The sequence below is a fragment of the Mytilus trossulus genome, chromosome 1, assembly GCF_036588685.1.
Source record: "Mytilus trossulus isolate FHL-02 chromosome 1, PNRI_Mtr1.1.1.hap1, whole genome shotgun sequence".
In the NCBI taxonomy this organism is placed as follows: domain Eukaryota; kingdom Metazoa; phylum Mollusca; class Bivalvia; order Mytilida; family Mytilidae; genus Mytilus; species Mytilus trossulus.
The window spans coordinates 72,873,494-72,885,706 of record NC_086373.1 but is presented as its reverse complement, the minus strand read 5'-3'; the positions used below and the strand labels follow the sequence as shown (position 1 = coordinate 72,885,706).

Here is a 12,213-nt window from a genome sequence, read left to right as displayed (position 1 = left end):
TTGTTATGCGTTTACTTTTCTACATTGGTCAGAGGTATAGGGGAGGGTTGAGATCTCACAAACATGTTTAACCCCGCCGCTTTTTTGCGCCTGTCCCAAGTCAGGAGCCTCTGGCCTTTGTTAGTCTTGTTTTATTTTAATTTTAGTTTCTTGTGTACAATTTGGAAATTAGTATGGCGTTCATTATCACTGAACTAGTATATATTTGTTTAGGGGCCAGCTGAAGGACGCTTCCGGGTGCGGGAATTTCTCGCTACATTAAAGACCTGTTGGTGACCTTCGGCTGTTGTGTTTTTTTTATTTGGTCGGGTTGTTGTCTCTTTGACACATTCCCCATTTCCATTCTCAATTTTAAAAACACCAAGTAAAGTATCTAAAAAACTTGACATATAAACAAAATTTATTCAAGACGAAGCGTAAAGACGGGTTGACAAAGGTAAATTTAGATGGCCGTTTAATTAACATACGGTCAGTCCGTTTATATATAAATGAAAAGTAAGCTTGAATTATATTAAACGTTACTTTAAACACGTTACAGTAGCAATTGAAGTAAACGTGTTGAAAATGCATTTAAAGCGTTAAACTTGTATTTAACGCGTAAAAGATTCATCTAACGCGTTAAAAGCGCATTTAACGCGTGATTGTTGCATATAATGCTTTTAAATTGTTTTTAACGGGTTAAAATATTATTTAACGCGTTAAATTTGCATTTAACACGTGAAAAGTAAAATCACAAAAATACTGAACTTAGAGGAAAATCAATTCGGAAAGTCTATAATAACATGGCAAAATCAAATAACAAAACGCATCAAAAACGAATGGACAAGAACTGTCATATTCCTGACTTGGTACAGGCATTTTCAAATGTAGAAAATGATGGATTAAACCTGGTTCTATAGCGCTAACCCTTTCACTTGCATTTAACGAGTTAAACTTGCATTTTACGCGTTAAAGCTGCATTTTGCATTTAACGCGTTTAAACTGCATTTAAAGTGCTAAACCTGCATTGAACGCGTTAAAATAACATTTAAAGCGTTTAAAGTGCTTTCACGCGTTAAAGTTGCATATAATGCGTTACAAATGATTGTCACGCGTTGAAGTGGCATTCATCTTATTTTTTATCGCTGTATCCTTCTTTTAACGCTTAAACCCTCTTTTAACACGTTAAACTTTCATTTAACACGTTAATTCTTATTCATTCTAATACGATTAGAAATTATTGATGATGATATAAAAAAATGTGCTGAAAATCAATAAACTTTATCACGTTAATTGACAAAGTTATGACACATGTGCCCATTTCATTTTGTAAGTTTCGGGTAAAATCTGACGCCTTAAAACGTTGTTATGGCGAAAGAAGAAATTATTTTTGGTCAGTTTTTGTAGTTTTGTGCTTGACGCGTTAAATAATCAAATAACGCGTTAAAAAAATGTCAACGCGTTAAAACTATATTTATCGAGTTAAATGTTAACGAGTTACTTAAGCGGGTTTTTTGACATGAACGGCCTTTCATATATTTGTTTCAGTTGCATCTTTCCTTGAATGGTACAAGCAATGTCACGTTAGCAGATGTTCTTAATGAAACACTGGGAGTTACTAATACGCTGATATCAAAAGACAACTTCAATGCAGGAAATTTAAAGTCTGTAATAGATAGCTTAGATTTAGTAGTGACCATAATTGAAGAACAGTCATCTCTAGGAACAACAAAACGTGAAAGAGAAGTACTGTATAATAATGAAATTCGTCGCATATATCACCGGAACAACACCACTTACATGTCCTTTCATTTCGGGCAATGTTTTGCCATCTCCCCTTTTCTATAGGTAACATATGGTTACCTGCTCTGAATTTACATAATGTAAACCTATTTTTGTCTGCAGGAATATTCAGGTAGTTAAAGAGTACCATTTCTGAATGTTTTTGTCGATCAGCCTCATTGTGATGCTCTGATTACGCCACTTTGAGCAATGTTCATTTTGTAGTTGAAATTTTTTAGAAAATCCGCTCATGTTTAGAATATCCTGAACATATTTGATCCATTTGATGCTTTCATTTTTCAAACTGTGTTGATAGTATGCGATCTTGTAAATTAATGAAGAGAGTTTGTTTTCGTCTGAACATATTTTGCACCAGAACGAAATAGTTCGGCATTTACTGCTGATGTCAAGTGGGTATCTGCCCGTTCCATTATAGACAATAGTGTTTGGCGTTGATATTTTCAAGTGCAGAATATGTTTCAGAAATTTTAAGAGAACTTGTTCGATAACATTTTTCTCAGATCCTCAAACTTCACATCCATACAGATAGGATTTACTATTTTGTCGAACAGATCAAGTTGCAGTTTTATTGTAAATATACGACTTTTTTGTATAACTCCATACGTGGCTTTCGTTGCTTTTTCAGCTATTTTTTTCTTTGCTTTTGTAACAATCAAAACCAAGGACTCATGAAACCAAAAGACATTTACATCAACAGTTACAAATAGTAAATAAGAAACAACACGTACTCCACTAAAAACCGGGAGTGAAATCATGTGCTCCGGAAGGGAAAGCATTTCCTGCACCGTATACGGCACCCGTCGTGTTATTTCTTTATTCAGTTCGGTAATGATGCAGGTTATCATGACTGAGGAAGAATATTAGATATGATTTCTGACACACTTGTGTTATACTGGCCAGCTCATGATGTCGACCGTAAAAGCGTAGAACAGTTTTTTTCTGATTTTTTCATCATTTAAAAAAGATAGTGTAATATGAATAAATTATTAGTGGTGGAGTAATTTTTCCTAAATCCGCTATGGTTATTATGAATAATAGAAAAAAGCTAAAATGGTAGATAATCTTTCATTTAAAACAGACATGAATAATTTCCTAAAATAGCTCAAAAGGTACCAGGATTATAATTGATAGTTATTGGTTATTGGTATAAAGTAATTGGATTAATTAGTTATTGGTCTAAAGTTATTCATATCCTTCACATCTCCTTTGTTTTTGTACATAGGAATTATATTTCAAAGGAGCCAACTTTCCGGTATCATTCCAGTATTAAAAATTAGATTGCAGTACTAGTAAACAATTTCATATATGCATTTATAATTTTGTCAGCAGTTGATTTTATGTATTCATTAATGATAAGGTCATCAACACCAGCTTTATTGTTTTTAAACTTCTTAATTCATTTCAAGATCTCTTTTCCTGGTATTTTTTCTTTTTCATTGGTATTATCATGATCATTTTCTTGTATGTTTCCATTTTCATAGTTGGTTCGTTTAATTCCTTATAGAAGTCACCTAAAGTTTCTTTAGGTATATTCGACTGATTTTGTTAATGCCTACCGTTCAGTAATTTCCAAAACTCCTTTGGATTTTTTGTTTCATATTTTTCCTTTTGTTTCTGATTTCGATCCTATATTATTTATTACATTTGTATAAGGTCTTTTTGTATTCTTTTTGCTTGGTTTTTAATTCTTTTCTTTTCTTTTATTCTGATTTACAAAGTCTATATAATCTTTGAGTGCGCCTTGAATTTTTTCTTTTTTTGTCTGCATTCTTGGTCGAACCATGGGTTATTCGATTTCCCCTTTTCAGAGTTGCAGGTTCTTTTTTCAGAATTTTTTTAATTGTAAGTTCCAAATGTATGTTTTGCGGCATAGACAAATATATCATCAATATCCTTTACAGTATCATTAATGATATTATTCAGGTTTACATGGTAATTTGTTCGTCCAAAGCATTATCAATACATTTTGTAGTTTCAATTTTAGCAAGATCTAAGTTTCATTAAATTTATCCGTTTTAGCAAAATTTCATTTCTTAATCTGTTCTTTTGGTTGGATATCCGTTCGAGGGTAACATGCATTACAGGTACATTTAGTGTTGATGTTTATAGAAATGTTCAAAGGGCAGTAATCGTCGGAAAATAAATTACTAAAATGTAGCACATCAGAGTTGGAAATAATACTAAGGAGGTCAAAGGTTGCTTACAAATAGTCAACCGTCGCTGCATGTTTGTGTGTGAGTTTACTGGTAACGTTATCACATATTTTTTCGTTAAAAATATATACACCAGTGTATCACATAAATCTAGCATTAAATCACCGTAATTATTTTTTGCTTTATCCAAATCTTCCCTAGTTACAGGACATTTACATTTGTCAGGTATGTGAAAACTATTTTCTTCATAAACGGATGATTCGGTGAGAATATAATCAAATCGTTGTGTTCACTTTATACATGATCCAAGTCTATCGATAATCTGCTATTAAAATCACCGACTAAGCGTACATATTTTTATCGAGAAGAATATTTTAAATTATCTTACCTCCTCTACATTTCTAGGAATATGATTGGTTAAAAGCGTCCTCGTGGAGACCGTGTATATTTGATATTAGGTTAGTAGGGAGGCGAGGTTTATTTCATACACTGTTAGTAGTGGTGGTGCGTCCCTTTATATTCCATATTAAGTAAAAGGGAACCGGGGTTTATTTCAAACACGGTTAGCAGTGGTATTACCTCATTTTATAAAAACAAAATGGTACTGAGAAAAAAAATCTTAAAGGTTTCAACAGACGAAGAAATTGCTGATTAAGATAAAAAAAAAACGCATTTAAAGTTGTTATTGGTGGCTCCTGTTTTTGTAGGATCAATGGAAGTAGCTAGTTTCTTAATGCTAACAGTATTGAAGACTTGCTCATTTTGATAGGTAGTAGTCTAAATTTCACATGTTTATATAGTCGGTAGGATAAATTCGTAACATAGTATGCTAGTGACGTTATACGGTATATATGGGTTCAGTAAATTCCATAAGGGGATTTGAGCTTCGCTCGCACCTCATAAAGAAATGTACTGACCCTATATATACCGTATTAGGTCACTAGCACACTATGTAACTAATAATATCATTTCAATTTCTCGAAAAGAATCGGAGGAACTGTATCGTGTATTTTTAGCTGAAATGTAAACCGAACCAAGAATGACATCGTCTTATTATTTAGTGTATTGGGATGAAATACTAATAAACATGACAAAATTGCTTTCATTTTTGATAAGTCGAACATACTTTGATATCTCATTTTATAAAAAAAAATATTATGCCGCCCGATTGTCTATTTCATAAGCTGAATCTGTTTTTGATTTTGATAGTATAGCCAGGCAGGGATAAATTGTCGCAGTTGTCGGTTTTAGTTTCTTGGAAACATCTTATATCGTATTAGGTTATAAGGTCAATAAATTCAGGATTTGCATTCTTGTCTTAATTCTACATACATTTAAGCTTAATATTTTTAATTTTCTAATTTCATATGCACGGCAATTTAGCCTACACTGTTTATGATTCAAAGTTTTCGTATTTACGTTTGAATCTTCTGTGATTTGCTATGACGATGAGCCAGATCTAGATCTCTTGTTTGGCCTACCGAAATTTCCTTTATTTTCGTTTGAGGTGCATGGCTTTCCTTTGTAATATTTGTTATAATATATTAAAGTTTACCTTCGATAATTAATTTGTCCCGTATCAGACTGAATCTGTTCCCATTTCTTTAAGCGTCTTTCATGACAGAATATAATTTTCTTCTCCGTTCTACAATGTCAAGGCGGAATTGCAATTTCATCCCAACTGAGGTTTTTTTTAACTTGGGCTCTGCTTCTAGGTCAGAAGCATATACTAATTTTGCTATATCAAATAAGGTTTTATATCAATGCCTCTTATTTTATCCGTGCTTTCTTCAATAACACTTAATCGATGATCAATTTTAGTAAGTAGTTTAACGATATCTTATTCCATATTTTGATTGTCAGCATTGGACTCTATTTTATACATTATTCGTGTTATTCTAACGTTATAGCAATATTGCGGGAATTCTGCAAAATAAGAGTAAAATGTCTTACGTTTCAAAGAACACTTTATAGAATAATAAGAAAATGGCGACATTCGATGGCGACGTTGTCGGCCTTTAAAAAATACTTGTAAATTAATAACTCGATAGAAATATGTTTAAATGTCACAAAAATTAATCCATTGATAAATGCCTACTTTAAATTCTTTCAGCCTCTTTTCTGCCTCTTCGTTTGGCAGTTTTGATATTAATTTCGTAATTTGGACCATACGCGTATGGTCATGACCATATGGGTATATACTCATATGGTCGGGGTAATTAACACTCTGTTACAGTTTACTTTTCATACTTCTAAACTCTTCATATGGTATGACCGTTCATTCAAAATACGCTATCATAAAGGTAATTTTATCATTATATTATAATAAAAAGATAAAGCTAAATAATAATGAAAAGTTTCACATAGTTACTTAATTTTACTTAATTGTCAAATTTAAAGTAAACACATTTTGTACCGATGGTCATTACCGATTTGTTATTACGAGTAATGGCAATATGTCGACTTAAAAATTAAATTCCAAAAATTTCTTAATGAACTGTTACATAAGAAGTCACTGGAAAGTAGCATACTATTAATTTATTAAGTTGTGTTGTGAAGATGGTGTATTGCAGTCATTTTACGATATTTGAGATCTAGAGCTTCTTAAAAACACCGTAGATATCAGAATTGCCAAAGACCTCGGTATCACTGAACGCAGCTGCAAAAAAGGCTTGTTTTTCACTCGCAAACAAAATGTGTAAATGAAAAAGATCGTGCACAAATTTCTTGCAAATGCAAAAAAGCTATGATACCGTGTGGAAGTGAATGTCATCCAAACCTAAAAGCAGGAATGTAACTAGCGATGAAAACTAACTATGGCATCAATATTAAATTTTACGTATTTTTTTTTTATTATAAAATTATAAAAATTGTCATGTTTTAAACCATCACTGTTTTTTTAGATAAAGTTTTTGTATTATTGAAACGTTTATAATGTAATTTGAAAAAAATATATATACCTATATGGTCCAAATACTCATATGGTCCGGCCCGTTAATAACCAAACGAGTATTATACTCATATGGTCCGACCATACGCGTACGGTCGGACCATACGCGTATGGTCGGACCATATGAGTATACGCATATGGTCATGACCATACGCGTATGGTCCAAATACTCATATGGTCCGGAACATATACACAAAGTCTTATTGTCAATTAAGAGATTATGATGTCAACAAAATATTAAAATGCCTTGAGTTACCCCTTGAGTCAATGAAAACAAAGTGTATACAAAAAATCTAGTTTTAATTTCATTCTTTTAGAATTATTTCTCTCTTCCAAATGATTTTGTAATTCTTCAGATGAATATATTTTTTTTATACAAATGGTATCGCTGAATTTGTTTCAATTCTGACTGCATATAAAAGTTCATTTCAAAATCAACATGAACAAATTTGAGTCCACTTACTTTTTGATTTTTGTTGTCTTGAATTTTTTAAATTTTCTGCACCTGATGCTTTCAGTCGTCTTAGCAAGGTCTGGGATTTGCATGCTTCTTATTAAAGTTTGTTCCGTTCCATCCATTGGATGTAATTCCTTTTTCATGATTGTTCGTCCAGTTTTATCACTATCTGGTGAAGATTGTTTTCATTCAAAACACTGGATATCACATTGGCACCGCTTAATCCCCTTAGATAATTAGGGTTAGGCTCTTTAATATCTCTTCAATATCACTGTGCTCTAGAAATATAAGTCATATTATAACACATTATGTAGCTTCCTGATTAGGGTTATTTATAATCGACCTCTCCCTGGATATCAGTGCTTTTGTCAGTAATGTTCCGTATTAAAGATATTCTCGAAATTTAATCACATAGACAAGGTAGCAGTGGTTTTTTATTGTGCATTTCAAAATGGGACTTGATAGTGGATAGCTGTCTCAATGGAAATCATACACCCCTTCTTTTTTTGTAAGCTTATGATTCAGCTCACAAGAATACAAAGAAAATAAATTTTAAAAAAAAATATATATTACTCATAGCATTTAATCATTCCCCAAAGATTCAGTATATTTAATCAGAAATTGAGCTATCAGAAAATTTTAGATGAAAGCATAAAATCTTATTATAACTAAATAATCATTATTTTAGAACTTCGTATCAGTTTTGGATAAATTACTATCAGTTGTCAACGAGAAAAGCTGGAGAACGTTAAAAAGTAAAGTGAGTATTTATAACTCAACGTGTCTGCTAAAACAGTTGTATGGTATCGTAAATGAATGAATAGAAGAAAAGAAAAGAAAAGAATGAACTAAGTTAAAACAAAATACCATTTTTAAATCATAATAGAATTTGATAAAATTGGGGGGGGAAATTTAGTAATCCAACCTTGATAAGATGTAGCATGATTATGTTTAGATACAATAGTATAATTTGATCTTTTGTTGATATTAATATTTGTGTTTCTCACATATAAAGAATGTGTTCGTGGTTTTATATCAGTGGCATTTCTGTTTTTCAAGTGTTTTGTTAAATTTTTACAGATTTTTTTAAAACTAAAAGTGTTCTTTTCTTTCCTTGCTTTCATTGACTATGGTCACTCTAAATTAGTAATCCCCACTATGGCATGATAGATTGTAGGACGATTCGGTATCTACAGCTATGTTAATTCGAACTACGTTATAGCACATGTCAAAACTATTATTCAATTTGTAATGTAATAGATAACCATATTTTATCTAGTCACTGTTTACCTACATTTAAGAGATAACTGTATTGTATTTGAAGCTTTAAGGACGTCCATCGGTAGTTTTACTGTCGCAAATTTAGTTTACCTGGCGACGCGGAGCGGAGACAGGTAAACGGGTATTTGCGACAGTAAAACTAGCGATGGACGTCCGCAAAGCTTCAAATACAATACAGTTATCTCTATTCTAATGCAAAACAAGTTTATACTTACATTTCAATCATTATTTCAGTATAAAATCTTCATTAAAGAAAATTCCGCGAAAATATGTTATCTTCTTTGGTCCCTATACTAGGTGACGTCATAGGTATGCTTCCGGCGTCAATCATAAACACCGGGCGTTTTCATACTTCTGTGCTGCTTCAGAATGTAATAAAATTTGATAAAAAGAAGATTTTTAGGCGCAACAAGTGAGTTTTTTGTTTATTATTGTAGAAATAACATGTCAATACATTCCGAAATTCAAAATGTCGGCTTCCTTAGTTACAGACAAGGAGATAGAGAATTTAACGCTTGCTGTCATCCAATCAGAACAATTGTTACAAAATAATTGCATTAGAATTTGTCTTGTTTTACATTTCCATCAAGAATTCTTTTCCATCTTTTTTTCCAGATAAAAACAACTAATTATGTTTCGACCATAATGAAGGTTGTTACCAGATTCGGATTCCAAGTGAACGTTAATCAATCGGAAGATGTAACACTGTTTCGAGAAAACATAGGCAAGTTATATATGTACTGCTAGAATAATCAAGATCTATATCGGAGAACAATTTGAAAACAAATATACCATGCTTTTAATTGTGTACACCAGTCGCGCGTCTCGTTTACAACAGACTCATCAGGGATGCTCGAATAAAAAAAAGGCTTAAAATCCAAATAAAGCACAAAATTTTAAAAAACCAATGAGAGAATATAATATTTATACATGAAATATAAATAATATTAAATGAATAATGAAAAGACTCTACATCTTCTTTTTTATATCTTATGACTAATCAATTGCAATTTTTTTTATTAGTTTTAGAAGCTAAAAAAGCATTTATTGATGACATGATTTTCCCAAATGTCACCGTTCTGTCAAGGAATTACCAACAGACGACGAACGCTTGGTTATTTCTTAGTAAGGATACTATCAAGAATAACCTCAATGGTAAGAAAACATAACCTAACCTTTATTGAACAAAGAAACAAGATTAGGTTTCACCCTAAAAATGTAAGAAAATAGTCGAATGCAGATATCATTTTATAGGGAAAAGGAGACAAAGACAATTAGTAACTGCCTGAGTCTGATTGCCTTCCTTTCTCTGCAGAACAGATATATCTTTCAAAATTGTATTCTCTTTGAAATATAATATATGCTAATCTTTGGACTTACAAGAGCAACGCAACATATGCAACATATGCAATAGGCACTGCTTATCCTTTCGGGGATCATACGATTACCACGGCTGTTGGAGGTCGTGTTGTAAAAATGCCTTATTGTTGTCTGTTTTCATTGGATTTTCGAATGGCCATTAGGCATTTTCTTTTCGATCTGGAATTTTTTATTCCGTCAACATCATGCATCCACTAGTAGTTCTTTTGCTTGAAATGAAAAACAGTTCTGAAAGAATGAGCGGTTGAACGTTACTAAGCATAAAAAGGTTTTTCCTGGATGTCGACGTTACCAAAGACACGTATTTTTAATTTTTTTAACAGTTTGTGGTATTGTCTTAAGTATTATAATATATAGAGATAAACTGTAAACGGCAAAAATAATCAGCAAAGTAAGCTCTGCAAATTAGATAAACATGATCAAAATTATAGCTACTGCAAAATTGAAAGTTCACAGTGGTGTATATGTAGATTACTTTATTTTACTTTGTTTATTTCAGGAAGTATTGATTACACAGCTGTTTATTACAGAACATTGACGAAACTTCTACCGTAATATATTTTTTTAAATTATGGGAGGGGCACTTTTACCCTATTTCGGTCCAAAATAAACATTTTTTTCTAAAACAAATTGTTGGCATGATATGTGATATGTTCTTCTTATATATTTGATAATGGTATGATACTATACTGCTAACAGGAGAATTTGGGCTTGGTATTCCTATGATGCAGAGTTAAATGGAGTCTGGATTTTGAATGTCAGTAACTATTAGGAGACTCTTCATAATCTGTGTATCGTGATTGGTTTTTTTGCTTAGTTTCTATTTTTACCTTTTCTGACATTGGAGTAGGACTTCTTTTTGCAAAATAAAACTCACCAAAATATCCTAATTTGAAAAAAACATTGAACAAAAAATATTGAATACAATCATAATCAAAAAGGGCCAAACGATAACGTAGGGACAGTGAAAACTAAGAATCACTTATCCAGATTCAATGATTCTAAGCTGACTATATAGTTTTATTGAACTTTTTACCATTTCTGTATTAAATATTTAAGACACATACATTAAAAACATACTTATCCTTACATGAGATTGTATGAAACATTCAACATAGATTTGAAATTTAATCGTTTATATCTCGGTCATTTTGGACAATGAAATATAAAATTCCTTTTTAAGTCAAAAGTGTATCATTTTCCAATGAGTAGATGGCTAACCGAAAATGCAATTACAATATATTCATGACAATTTTACATTGTGTCCAATGAGAAAAAAATCAAATATCGACTCTTTACATACAAGGAGATATGAAATTACTAAAATTTTGTTTTCTATATGATAAATTCTCATAATATATATTAGAGATTAACTCTATACATCTGTCCAATTATTCATATTTTTGTAGGTCCACTTTTGGCTTGAATATAGGATCTGACGTTGTTTCATTTTCCTTACCAGCGTTTACAGCAGCAAATAATTTATTTCCTCCTGTTCAAATCGAGTATGAACATGTATACGTGAGTGATTTTTTTATATATAATATATAAACTAAGTTGTACAGCAATAAACTGCATACTTAACAATTGTGTATTGACACAGTTGACCTATAACGATTATTTACATTCGGTCGCGACCTGGCAAATATAATATTCAGTATGGAAATATTATTTAAAAACGACAGGAACCCTCTACGAATATATGAAAGCACCTTACAATAGAAAGTAAAATTAAAAAAAATCGAGAAAAAATCAAAACAGAAAGTTTGTAATCAAATGGCAAAATCAGAATCTCAAACACACCAAACGGATAGATAAGAACTGTAATATTCCTCCTGACTGAGTACATGCATTTTCCTATGTAGAAAATGGTCGATTAAACCTGTTTTTCGGCAAGATAAATGACAACTTGTGAACATAACAAATATACATAAAAGGTAAAAATGTTTTTAAAAAAAGGGGGTACACCAGAAAAGTTTTGAAGATTATGATAAACAATAAAGACTAACTGAACATATCTGCAACACTCAAATAAACTGTTTGACAACAATTTTTTTTCAATATAAGCTTAAAACGCGCGTCTGGTGCAAGTTCTAAATTTCAATCCTGGTATTTATAATGAATTTATTTTAAAAAAATAGGAAGACAAGCAAAACTGAACTTCGAAATTAGAGATAACATATGCACAAATGTCTGGACTTCACGTTATT

The 12,213-nt window shown here is 31.6% G+C and overlaps 1 protein-coding gene across 2 annotated transcripts in view; it reads left to right on the top strand.

Annotated features, from left to right (window-relative positions):
• LOC134684397 (uncharacterized) overlaps window positions 1-12,213 on the top strand; it is a 425,720-nt gene that overhangs the window by 396,083 nt on the left and 17,424 nt on the right. For both annotated transcript variants that reach the window (XR_010101237.1, XM_063543683.1), the window contains exons 10-15: window positions 1,528-1,725; window positions 8,031-8,102; window positions 9,239-9,347; window positions 9,647-9,778; window positions 10,503-10,554; window positions 11,413-11,524. Coding sequence is in view for 1 of the 2 variants with exons in the window: in XM_063543683.1 (XP_063399753.1) it covers window positions 1,528-1,725; window positions 8,031-8,102; window positions 9,239-9,347; window positions 9,647-9,778; window positions 10,503-10,554; window positions 11,413-11,524 (675 nt within the window). In the remaining variant the exon portion in view is untranslated. The remainder of the gene's footprint in view (window positions 1-1,527; window positions 1,726-8,030; window positions 8,103-9,238; window positions 9,348-9,646; window positions 9,779-10,502; window positions 10,555-11,412; window positions 11,525-12,213) is intronic.